Source organism: Malaclemys terrapin, chromosome 1 (assembly GCF_027887155.1).
Source record: "Malaclemys terrapin pileata isolate rMalTer1 chromosome 1, rMalTer1.hap1, whole genome shotgun sequence".
NCBI lineage: Eukaryota > Metazoa > Chordata > Testudines > Emydidae > Malaclemys > Malaclemys terrapin.
Window position 1 is genome coordinate 320,413,020 of NC_071505.1, and position 13,314 is coordinate 320,426,333.

Sequence of the window (13,314 nt, forward strand, 5' to 3'; positions counted from 1 at the left end):
TAAATTCAAAATGGCAAATAATGGGCTACTTGGAGCCTCCCAGTTTAACAAAATGCTAAAAATAAGTAAAAGAAAATGCTAAAAATACAGCCCAAGTATTTGAGGGCCAATTATATGTTGTGGTGCTCACTCTTTCAGAGAGGAGGATAGGCTCCTGCTGCTTTAGAAACTATACCGTATAAAAGAAAAACACTCCCTAATGGATTATATATCACACTGCTGGCATGTGTAAGCTCTTGTCAGTTATAGAAAAGGGTATACTAATTTCAGTATAGGAAAAAAGCCATGTATGCATGAGTAAGGAGCAATTTTCAAGAATTGTATGAATTTTCCCTCTCAAGCCAAACAATGTAAATTAATTTTAAGAACTATAAATTCCAACCCTGTAATCAGATCCATGTGCCAATGGACTCCGCATGGGCACGGGAGTCTGCATGCGTGGATCTGAATGCACAATCAGTGCCTATATCATTGCACTTTGAACAATCAGATCAATCCTTTACTCCTCTCACTACAATATCTGCGCCAGAGTTATTTAACATTTTTAACATCCATTTTATAGCAATTTGTGTGACATTTCCATTTATTTTGGCCTGAAGGAGAACTTTATGCAATTCAAAATATCATTATATACATTCAAGTGATTTTTAAAACACAAACACAGAAAACAACCACATATTTAAGACAAACCAAGAATAAGACATGTTTAAAACACACAGGATTTTCATAAGAGCTGAGCACTCTCACCTCCAATTGAAGTCAGTGGGAACTGCAGGTGCTCAGTACTATTGAAAATCATGCCCTATAGCTGGGGTCAGCAACCTTTCAGAAGTGGTGTGCCAAGTCTTCATTTATTCACTCTAATTTAAGGTTTCGCGTGCCAGTAATACATTTAAACATTTTTAGAAGACCTCTTTCTCTAAGTCTATAATATATAACTAAACTATTGTTGTATGAAAAGTAAATAAGGTTTTTAAAATGTTTAAGAAGCTTCATTTAAAATTAAATTAAAATGCAGAGCCCCCTGGACTGGTGGCCAGGACCTGGGCAGTGTGAGTGCCACTGAAAATCAGCTTACGTGCCACCTTCGGCATGCGTGCCACAGGTTGCCTACCCCTGCCCTATAGTTTTAAAATACATTTTACACTAAATGAACTTTAGTAAAGATGCAGCGATTCCTGCACACAGAGATTCTTAAACATGGAACACAAACTTTGTTAGGAAATACAGCTAACCTTTTTTCAAATAGATTTTACTTACTTCAGAAAATATCTCTGGCCAGATGGCGTCTTAGCCATCTCCCAACCTGGTGGCAGAGGTACATCATCAGGAATCTCAAATGAAGACTGGCGGAGATGTTGAGAAGAAGGTGCAGCTCCAGGACCAGTCACTACTCCAGAGGGGGTAAGCGTCCCTGGAGAGATAGCTCCTAGCTGCAGCGAAGCTGGAGAGGAATGAGCTCGGACATGTTGAGGAGTCAAGGCTCCTGCTGACCCTCCATCAGTGCTGGCCTGTCAGGAGTTAAATTATTATAAGATATTTTACTTCAACAGAAACATGCCTGTTGGAATACAACCTACTTTTAACTTACTGAATGTTTTCTAGACAAGCAGGCAGAGATATGTTTTTTCTAAAATTCTACTTATTCTGAAGTTGCTAACATTCAAGGAGGTAGCCCAAAGTAGATTACTTAAGAGCTAGCTTGCAAAACTTTTACATATACCTGTAGAATATTAATTTTAAAGGTTTCTCATTCTTGTTTAGTTTTACTTTGTACGCATATAAAAAGCCATTTTCTTTGTGAGGATCATACCTTAAGGCAGGGGTGGGCAAACTTTTTGGCCTGAGGGCCGCATCGGGTTTCCAAAATTGTATGGAGGGCCCGTTAGCAGAGGCTGTGCCTCCCCAAACAGCCAGGTGTGGCCGCCCCCTATCTGACCCCTCCTGTTTCTTGCCCCCTGACACTCCCCCCCCCCCCCCGTTCCCTGTCCCCTGACTTCCCCCCGCCACCCCATCCTCTCATTCCTGACTGCCGCCCCGGGGACTCTTGCCCTATCCAAGCCCCCCTTCTCCCTGTCCCCTGACCACCCCCAGAACCTCAGCCCCTGACTGCCCCCTGCTGCCCCATCCAATCCCGCCCCCTCCTTCCTCACTGCCCCCTGGGTACTCCTGCCCCCATTCAACCCCCCTTGTTCCCCGCCCTCTGACCACCCCCACCCCTATCCACACTCCCACCTCCTGACCACCACCCCGAACTCCCCTGCCCTCTATCCAATCCCCCCTCCCCCCTTATTGCACTGCCTGGAGCACCGGTGGTTGGTGGCGCTACAGCCACGCTGCCCAGAGTGCCAGGACAGGCAGCCATGCCGCCCAGCTGGAGCCAGCCACGCCTCCGCGCAGCACAGAGCACTGGGTCAGGCCCTGGCTCTGCAGCTGCGCTGCCCCAGGAGCTTGCATCCCCGCTGCCCAGAGCATTGCGCCAGCGGCAGAGCAAACTGAGGCTGCGGGGGAGGGGAACAGCAGAAGGGGGGCCAGGGGCTAGCCATAGTTTGCCCACCTCTGCCTTAAGGCCTGATCTTATCCCCATTCTTCAAAGGGTACTCCTGTCATGCCTGATTCACAATTCCCTTGCATACTGAATTGGTGGAAATGACTATGCAAAGTGGGTGTAACCTACTACTCTGGATTGTTGGTGTTTTACACCTATCCTGCACAGATGTAAATGACTACTCAAGCCCACTGGTTTCAATGGGAGTTCCTCATGAGTAGTGACTACAAATTGAGCTCCAAAGGACTATTTCATAACAGTGCAAGATATGATATGCAAAAACAGGGTTCCCAATCTCCAAGTAAACTGTACTTTAATTGTATGTATGGTGCGTATAAAAAGGGAGGAGCACTAGCTACAGCCAGAATGTGGACAAACAAATCAAATTTTCCACAAACATCTCTGCAAACCTTCCTCAACCCTGGCCCACAAAAAACCCTGGGTCTCTCTTGACCTGAGGACAGTGAATCATGTTAAACTGTGTCATTTTTCCTGATATGGATACAAATCCACGAGAACAAAAAAATTGCTATGAAAACTATATTTAAATGTTGACATATATATAAGGAAATTCACTTCCCGTGTACAGTAGGATAATTTGCACTCCTATATTTTATTACGTAAATGCCAGCCCTTGCCATACTACTGTACCTAGGTATTGCAGAATACATGGGGCTCATTTATGAACTCAGAGGTGTACACTCATCCCATTTCTCATTAAATCAGCTACTGTGCCTTATGATGTAATAGAATGCAAACTCTCAAAAGCAGAATTTGGCCTATGTTACACAATTATCCAGTGTCTGCATTTTGCTAAAATTTGCAAAAGCAACCATGTATTGGAAGGACATAACTCACTCAAATGTGAAGTATTTGTTTTTTTTGGATTTTAACCAAACACTTAATATTTTCCTTACCCCCCTCCCCCCCCCCCCCAAAAAAAAATCCCAAGGTGGATATTCTTATGGCAGGATCAGATAAGAGCCAAGGAAAAAGGACACCATCACAATCATTTTAAAATGAAAAGGTCAACAATGAACCCAATAATCCTATGACTTCAACTGGCTTTTAACTACATGATTTACTACAATATATTGTACTAAAACCAGTCAGCACCAAGGAACAAAGAATTTAGCTAAATTGTGTACTCTAGTAGCATTTGCAATGTACATACACAGCCCCCAAGCTTTAAGGTGCATGCTATATGGATAGATATTAATAACGTGCACCTCATACAATACATTTCAAATATGTAATATACTTATTTTGTGGTCTTAATATGTACTCAACAGTATACATGATTACAGCATCTAGCTATAAATGATTGCTGAATACCTATTAGTACACATTTGTGCATAAGAACACCATGATAAAACTTGCATAGTAAAAATAGTTATAAGTAGTATTAGCTGTACACGTAGTAACCTTCTTCCCAAATCTCAAGAGTTCAAATGGGCTGTTACCACCCACTCCAAATGGGACTAACTCTGTGAATCATGATCAATAATTCATAGTTCTATAAGTTACAAGAAAGCAAGAATCTAGAAATAACCCACCCCCACCATTTTCTATTTTCTTTGCAGTCCTTTAACTCAGGGGTTCTCAAACTGGGGGTCAGGACCCCTCAGGGGGTCACGAGGTTATTATATGGGGGGGTTGCGAGCTGTCAACCTCCACCCTAAACCCCACTTTGCCTTCAGCTTTTATAATGGTGTTAAATATATAAAAAAGTGTTTTTAATTTATAAGGGGGGGTCGCACTCAGAGACTTGCTATGTGAAGGGGTCACTAGTAAAAAAGTTTGAGAGCCACTGCTTTAACTTAAAGACTAGACTGTGTTTTTTTGTTTTTGTTTTTTTAATATTTGGGAAATGAATCAACTCCTGGGCTGAGAGGATATATGCCAAGGCTTAGCTTGGAGTAAATTTTTTTTACAGCCGAGTTATAAATCCTTCCAAACCGGAGTTTAATAATGGAAATGTTGACAGACCCTTAACTACAGGAGTACCAGGCACCAGTGTAATACAGAGCAAATCTCTTTTCTATTGGCTACACAGATAAAGTGACAATAGCTTACAATAAAATCTATTTTATAACTTAGCAACAAAGTTCATTGCTTAATAAAAACATTTGAGCAGAGAGGCAGTTTACAAAAATTTAGTAAACAGCAGCCTAAACATTAACTTTTAGTCATATGTGTATCAACACTTCAATCTTGGCACATGAGTCAAACTGCTTAAAGAACAAACACTGTTAGAGACTTATTATGGGCCCAATCCTGCAACTCTTTTTCAGCCTGTACTTTAGGCCTGCAGGATTGTACCCTGTGTGTTCAGACTACAGGACTGCAACAAGCAAGTTATTTCAGTCCAATCTGCAGATATTATTAATTTAATGGTACTTCAGTAAAGCTGAAAGGTGATTAGTACCAACAGGGACAGAAAAACCAATGCACTGGAATTAGCTTCTGATGTGGGAAATTTAATCCTACGGAGTGCAATGATGAAATGGTGGAAAAGCCACATCCATATTGTTTTTTTTTTAAAGTTTGGACACAATCCCTCTATCTTCCTCTCCTCCTCATCCTCCACACAGATAAATAAACAGTGTGAAGATTACATCAGAGAACCAAATCCTTGTGTTCTTTCAAATGAAAGATTTCTAAAATTAATTTCAAGGGCTTTAAATCCCCCTCTCTCGACAAAAGCTGGAAAACAAGAGAGCAATTATTGGGTGCCCAAGTAGGCTGCTGGGGAGTGAGAGGCCCTGGCGGGAGACAGGGCCTAATGTGAACAGCACAAAAATCAGCTGCTGAGACTGGTAACTCCTGCTCAGAACTATTTACAAGATTTCCCAACTAAAATCCCTAAGGATCCCAGAAAGCAGGCAGGAAGAGGGGCGCACCCCACCCCCTCTAATAAACTGGGGAACTGCCCCACAACACTCCACAAGAAAGGGAGTGAGCCCCCTGCAAAACTCCTGAATGCAAGAGTGGAAGGCGCTCCTCTCTCTCACTCACACACACGGGGGGCGCTCCCCCCGCTCTCCCTCCCCCCACACAGAGGAGGGGGCACTCCCCATACAGACAGGAAAGGACTGAGGGGGACGCTCCCCCACACACACACAGGAGGGGGGCGCAGGGGAGTGCTCCCCCCCCACACACAGAGAGAAGGGGGGAGTGCTCCCCCCCCACACACAGAGGGGTGGTGCAGGAGAGCGCTCCGCCCCCCCACACGCACGAGGGGGGGCGCTCCGCCCCCCCACACAGGTGGGGGCGGAGGGGGCGCTCCCCCCCCCACAGGAGAGGAGTGGGGCGCTCCCCCCCCGGGCGCTCACGATAGCGGCAGGAAAACTCCCAGCTGCGCCCCCGCCCGGCCGCCCCCCTCACCTGGCGGGAGTGGGCCTTGGGCTCGGGCGGCTTGAAGAAGGAGTCGGGCAGCTTGCGGAGCCGCATGGGCAGCGTGTGCGGCACATTGGCGCCCTTGGGGTTCATCACCGCGTTGAAAAGCGCCTCCAGGTCGGTCTCCGAGTCGCCCCGCACATGCACGATCTGGTGCCCGGCCGGAGGAGGCCCCGCGCCCGGGGGCTGCCCCGCGCCGGACGGGGCGCCCGGCGGCGGCGCCTGTTGCTGCGCCGGGGGCTGCGCTTGCTGCTGAGGCTGCCCGGGATCCATGGCTCCGCGTCCGTATCGGGGCTCGGCGACTCAGAGCCCGGGCTCCCAACCCCACATGCCCCGCTGCCTAGGCTGGGGCTCCCCCACTGCTGCTGCTCAGCCCCCCACAGCCGGAAAACACAACCGGCGGCAGCAACTGGCAAAACAAGCCCCACCGAGCAGCAACTTCCCCGAGCCCGGCCCAGCCCGGCCGGCGCCTCTGTCCCGGCGGCGGAAACTAACTCACACAACACACTAAACAAAAGTTCTGAGATGTGCCCGCCCGCATCACTCCCCAGCCAGCTCCGCCCCTTGCGAGCCCGCCCGTACCGTATCCTACAGCCAGCCTCTAGCAGAGTCCTGCTGCGCCCGCCCGCACAGAATCCAATCACAGGCGCCGGTTCCTTCTGCGCCCGCCCGCACGGAATCTGGCAAACTCAGTGGACGCTATCAAGTCTTGCGCGGACTGCTGCCCGCACAACATCCAGGAGAGCCGGCCCTTTTGCACCCGCCCGCCTCATTTTTCAAGCATCTACTCCCGCCCGCCTGCGCTTCCCTGCAACGCAGAAGTCCATGCATCGAAAAGTTAAAAATAAATTCCTCCAAACTTCCAGACTCCTGTTGCGCCCCTCCCCCGACCTCAGCGCCGGAATTGGGAAGGAAAAATAGCCCCCCCTTGCCCCCAGAACGGGCTGCGGGAGAAGAGATGAGACTTCTCCGAGCCCTGACCCCCAGGAGAGGGGCACCGCTCCCCCCGTCCCCATCCCCTGAACGGGCGCGGGAGAAACCGGTCTTCCCACCGCCCCCCTTTCCACCCGCAGACTTAGGCAGGGGCGGGGAGGGGCGTAAGTGAAGGAAAGAAATGGGATCCCTTGCCCCCATCCCCAGACTGGGGGCGGGTGTGTGTGTGTGGAAGAGCTGGAACCCGCCATCGCACAATGGAACCCCACCCTCCCCGTAACTGCTACATTTCACTAAGGACACTAATTTTGTCACGGAGTGACGGTCCTGGGAGAGGGTAAATTACACAGAGAAAACATTCAAAACATTTCTCTAGTTATTGAGTTCAATGGAAACCTGCTTTTCAGTCCATTTAACCCAAGAGGTTCGATTCAGTATGCTGCATAATACAGACCAGCGAGTGTATAACACAGCTATCATTTACTAACTAGATTATGCAAAATGAAATTTGATTAAAATTAGTGACAAAAAGATGAGAATAAGAGTTTTTATATATTTATTGAGGCTTTTGAAACACAACAGGTAACAAAATGTAGGGGGTTGGAACAGCAAGATCCATGGACCCTTGTAAGAATTCAGATAGTCTGATGCACTCACTATGGGCCCACTCCTGTAAAGATTTATGTATGATTAGTTCCATTGCCTTCAAGGCGGGCTTAGGCAGCTATATAAATAAGTAAAAGTATGTACAAGCATCAGTGTTTGCAGGATCTGAATCTTACAGTTAAAGTCAATTTAGCAAAAACAAAGACTTTTTAAACTTTTTGTATAAAATTATGATTTATCTGTGAACATAAAACATCCTTTCTTAATCATTCAACAAAAACTACGTAAAATGTATATCACAGTTCACATTTTTGCATAGGCAGGCAATGTGTATTTCATTGAAGGGAATGGAACTATGGAATTTTTAATTAATTCCATATAAAAAGACGAGCTCCTCCATTCCATTATACTGCTAATACGTAGAATTGGAGATTAAGAATAAATCAGTTAAAAAATAAGCTCCCCCCAAAAGAATGGTACAAAACATGAACATGTCGTTTCAGAGGATCCACAATGAAGTAGGCAAATGTCTGTTCATGGCTTTTGGTTGAAGGATAGCACATACCGTTATCATCCTGAGGGTGGGAAATCTAGTATTAATAACAAACTAGATATATACTACAATCATGTGTAACGCTAAACAGCTTTATTTGAACATTATGAATTCTTACATTCAATTACTCTTATATTCAGTTAATATATTATCTACAAAATGCACTGTGACAATTTTGCGGACAGTGTGGAGTTCATGTTAATGGTAATAGATACCCATTAAGGCAAGAATCCTGAAAACACTTGCACAGGTAAGTAACTTTATGTAAGTCAGTAGTTCCATTTAATTTAATGTGTAAAGATATTCACCTACGTAAGTGTTTGCATAATTAGGGACTAAATTACAAATGGTTAAAGAATAAGGATCTGATCATACTGCCATTGAAGTCAATGGCAAAACCTGTTAACTTCAGTGGGGCCCTAAATATATTCTCTTACTGACCCTTTTCCAATCAGGATTCACTTAGGCATCTGATCACCATCTCATCAAATATTTACATACTCAAAAATAACTTTCTCTGTATTTACCTAGTAAGAACTACTGCATGTTGTTGAAAATAATGTTTTAAGATTCAAGAAAAATGAGAGGAGCAGTATCAAGCTATGGTTGTGGATCAAATTTTATTGATTTCTGACTGTTATTGAAGAGCCCAATCCGGTAGTCCTTACTCAGGCAAAATTGACTTCAATTGAAGTTTTGACTGTGTAAAGGCTACAGAATCCCACCTAAAGTTTGCTGGATAAAAAATAAAAGTATGTGTTGTATAAGTACTAATGTGTCAAAAAGTAATATTGATCAAAATATTTGATACCATGAAATACAATCAGGTTTAAATTAGGCAGAGTTTTTGCACTATGTTCTGGGTGCCTTTTAAAGTCATTTTAGTTAGCTGAGATATATTTTATTGTATTTTTTATTTGCACTAGTTTTTGATAAGAGTAGTTCTATCTGTATATTTTGGTGCCTCATCACCATAATATTTGGATGCCTTATATACAAATTAAGAATAGCATCATTTCCATCTGCAGTTCAAAGTTTAAACAGGTGGTGTGTGTGTGACACTCGGTTGACTTAGTGATACCAGAGCTGGATCATTTTAACTTCTGGCTTTGGAGAAATGGAGATAATCTGGTGATGATTTTAGATAGCATGTGTGTGACATACTGTAAATAATACTATTGAACATCTCTCCAAAACAACATGTGTAACATTTTATCAATACAGTATATCTTAAGAGTTAGCAAATATATATGTGTTTGTATTTACTACTCTGGTGCCAATAGCACTGCTGTAGTTAAGGATGAGTTAGCATTCAAGAAATTTCTTCGTTATTTAATATCATAAATACTTCAGGTTTCTTCATGCTGAAATTTGGTTATATGCAAATAATTTGAACTTCTTAAACCATTTTGAGTTCAGAAGTATACAATTGTTACAAAAATTTCTAATATACCTCTACCTCGATATAACACTGTCCTTGGGAGCCAAAAAATCTTACCGCATTATAGGTGAAACCGCGTTATATCGAACTTGCTTTGATCTGCCAGAGTGCATAGGCCCGCCCCCACGGAGCACTGCTTTACTGCATTATATTCAAATTTGTGTTATATTGGGTCGTGTTATATTGGGGTAGAGGTGTACTTCCCTTCCCCACTCTCTCTGGACTGCCAAAATCTGTGCTAAAATACTTATATTCATGTAACTAAGTCCTAAAATCTAGTATTAGTTTGATTTTTTTTTGAAAGGTCAGAAGATTAAAAATTGAAAAGAGTTTTGGGACATATTCAGTACCAATTTATCACAGTGGTTTCTGTAATTACATAGTTTCAGCACTTAAATCAGTGTTACCAAGTTGTCAAGTTAAGCATATGGGGCTGGGGTTAGTAAGGAGGCATAGGATGACACAGTGTTTTCATTATGCTGATGACTCCAAGCTCTATTTCTCTATTTTATCTGATCCAGCCAGTTTTTGGTAGAGATTGGGCTAGCTGGCTGAGGCTCAGTCCAGATGAAAAGGAAATGATGCTCGTAGAATGAGGATTCAACAAGAAGATATAGTGAGGATTATCTTTGCCTCATTAATTGAGGATGCGTGTCTACCATTTGTTACTCCAGTTTTCAGAATTAGCATTCTATTAGATTCCCAGCTGCTGTTAGATGATCATATAGCAACAGTGACCAAGACAGCTTTCTTTCATCTATGTCTGGCTAAGCGGTTGTTACTATTTCTTTTGGATGCAGACACTACCAATATGATCCATGTCTTTATCACCTCAAGATCAGATTACCATATGCACTCTACATAAAACTACACCTAAATCAACTCAGAAACTGAACCTGTTTTGAGGCAGTACAGGTACTCAAACTAGAGTCTCTTCATTTTATAAGAGGAAACTGTGCGCAGGCCTTTCTCCATGGTGGGATTGGATTTTGGAATTCACTCTCCCTACTTCATCTGAAATAACCCATGTTTGCTGACCTCCAGAAAATGCTGCAAAGCCAACTTCTTTTCCTAAGCTTTTGGGAAGGAGAGAGTGTGCTAAGGACAGGGATCTGTGATTGGAATGGGATTTCTTCCCCATCCCTCCATTTGTTGGTTTTGTGGAGACCACTGAATATATTCTTGGTATTTTTAAAATATGACAAAGGCACCCAGAAGTGTTTTCGGATGTTTTACCTAAATCTAACCAAACAATAATATAAATCTCTGAAGTTCTTGTCAAACGAATACCAATTCACAGATATGAAAACAATTGCACAGTGTTAAAATAAAAATGCTAATGAGTAATTTTTGGTTCCAGGAATATAGTTTTAGCATTTTTTATATGAAAAGAAACCTGAGTGTAATGGGCAGGAGAGAGGTAAAAATACTGACAAACACACAAGAGATTATTTTTTTTAAAGTGTTCCAAAACATTCTATGAACGATGCATAATAGTTAAAAGATGATGGCCCACTGATGAACAACTGGGCCACCGGTAGTGTGTGTTGTCTGCAGTGACACCAACTCTTTTTCTTTTGGAAGATATGTTATCTTACATTTAAATTGTTGCATGCTCAGGTGCATGGTGGAGGATTTGGAACGGATCTGCCTAGTGGAGGAACAACTAAACTGGGAAGCATGTAGTACAGTTCAGGTGGGTTCCAAGCTCATCTTTATGGTAAGCATATGGTGTTGCACAGGGAAATAGGGAAGCCAGAGGCTTCAGAAACTCAGCAGCCAGAAGGACAGAAAACAATTGGAGGAGGACTATAAGTGGGTACCCACCTTGCCCCTCAAGCCCTCTTATGCTGTAAACCCTCCTGTAATCTTTAGTAAGAATCAGGCACACCACACCCTATCCAGCAAATTCTCTATGATAAATCCAAACTGCAAGTGCAAAACAGAAGCCTGAATAAAGGCAGGCTCAAAATAAAACTTAGGGCTAGATTCACAAAAGGAACTTAGGTGCCGAACTGCCACTTTAGGTGCCACTGGCATTCACAAAAACCCTGCTCAGCTGCTGTCTCACCCTGGAGGTGTGTAAATTCCCTAGACAACTAAATTTCTGCCATTAAAGTCCCCAAGGTGCTTAAATTTCAGCAGCTGAGGCACAGCTGCCTCAGTCCTGACCCCGCACAGCAGCTAGGTGCCTATTTCATGCCTAAACCCCAGCAGGATCCTTAGACTTGGCGTTACCCTGCCTAACTTTCGTGGGGAGCCCCTCTGGTACGTATGCTCAGAGCATGCCTAACTCCACACAAAACAGCCTAGAGAGGATGAGGACAACTCCTTCCTTTAGCCCTGTGGTTAGCACAGCCAGGATGTGGGAGAATCCAGTTCAATTCTCCTCACTGCCTGATGGGGAGCAGGGATTTAAACATGGGTTTCCCACCTCTCTGGGGAGTGCCCTCAAACCACTGGACCATAGAGTCAGTTATATTCTCTTTCTCACTGGTCCAAATGCATATTTAAGTATTTCATACACAGTGAAACATCTGCAGCTGGAGAGATTAAGACTGACCCACAGCATAATATCCCATAGCTCAGTGATTAAAGCACTTTCCTAAAAAGTGGGGAGGGGAACCCCTGTTTGAATCCATTCTCCTCATGGGGCGTGGAAATTGAATTGGGATCTTCCACATCTTGGATGAGTTTCCTATTCATTAGGCCTCCTCCCACAGCTGTTTTGTGTGGAGACACATGCATCACTCCCTTTCTTGCAAGAAATGGCTTAAGCATCTGACTCCAATAGAAGGTTCCCAGCTGTGAATCCCAAATGGTGCTGAACTCTGAGAAGGGTGGGACTTAGTAGCCACCCCATTCTCAGCATCTACTATTGGCTAGTTTAGGCAGCTTTTGTGAATCCTATTCTTCTTTTCCCCTACATTGTATAGGGAGACGAGACGCCTAACTCAGGGAAATTACGTAGCGCAACACTGAGCATTGTTAACACCTAAGCTCCTTTGTTACTCTAGCCCTTAGCTTCTACTGATTCTATCTTGAGTTTATATCGAATAACAGTACAGTAACTCCTCACTTAACATTGTAGTTATGTTCCTGAAAAATGCAGCTTTAAGTGAAACAATGTTAAACAAATCCAATTGTCCCATAAGATTTAATGTAAATGTGGGGGGTTAGGTTCCAAGGAAATTTTGGGGGGACAGACAAAAGACATTATACTGCATACTGTACAGTACTGTGCTGTGGTTGGGAAATGCCCCTGGCTTACCCCACACAGGCACAGCCCGCTGCAGGCAACGCTAGGAAGCACCTTTGCAGCAGTAGCAGCAGCTTCCCTGGAGAACAGGCTCGGATTTTGCCGGGAATGCTCCAGGCCCGCCTCTTCCTGTCCCCCCTCCACTCCAGGCCCACCTCTTCCTACCCCCACTCCACTTTCTCTCCGGAGCACGTGACACCCCTCCCCCCCAAAAGTCCTAAGCGCCACCAAACAGCTGTTTGGCGGCACTTAGGACTTTCTGGGAGGAAGGGGGAGAAGCGGAGACACAGCGCTTCCCTGCTCCTGCCCCTCCCTCCCAGAAAGTCCTAAGCGTGAAGTGCTGGGAGGGAGGGAAAGGAGCAGAGAAGCCCCATGTCTCCACTCCTCTCCCTCCCTCCCAGGAAATCCAGCTGTTTGGTGGCATTTAGGATTTTCTGGGAGGGAGGGGGAGGAGTGGAGATGCGGCGCTTCCCTGCTCCTCCTCCTCCCTCCCAGAAAGTCCTAAACGCGAAGTGCTGGGAGGGAGGAGGAGGAGCAGGGAAGCCCCGTGTCTCCACTCCTTAGGACTTTCTGGG

General features: G+C 44.5%; 2 protein-coding genes across 11 annotated transcripts in view; both read right to left on the reverse strand.

Annotated features, from left to right (window-relative positions):
* Positions 1-7,253, reverse strand: part of YAP1 (Yes1 associated transcriptional regulator) — a 149,417-nt gene extending 142,164 nt beyond the window's left edge. Inside the window, exons 1-2 of one of the 8 annotated variants that reach the window (XM_054015582.1) lie at positions 5,936-7,253; positions 1,261-1,511 (exon numbers count right to left, since the gene is read on the reverse strand). In XM_054015582.1, coding sequence (XP_053871557.1) covers positions 1,261-1,511; positions 5,936-6,220 — 536 coding nt within the window. In that variant the 5' untranslated portion in view covers positions 6,221-7,253. The remainder of the gene's footprint in view (positions 1-1,260; positions 1,512-5,935) is intronic. The other 7 variants (XM_054015583.1, XM_054015586.1, XM_054015587.1 and 4 more) reach the window with 7 other exon arrangements.
* A 166-nt stretch (positions 7,254-7,419) lies between these two features.
* CFAP300 (cilia and flagella associated protein 300) overlaps positions 7,420-13,314 on the reverse strand; it is a 30,800-nt gene continuing 24,905 nt past the window's right edge. For all 3 annotated transcript variants that reach the window (XM_054015592.1, XM_054015593.1, XM_054015591.1), the window contains one exon: positions 7,420-8,061. In XM_054015592.1, coding sequence (XP_053871567.1) covers positions 7,930-8,061 — 132 coding nt within the window. In that variant the 3' untranslated portion in view covers positions 7,420-7,929. The remainder of the gene's footprint in view (positions 8,062-13,314) is intronic.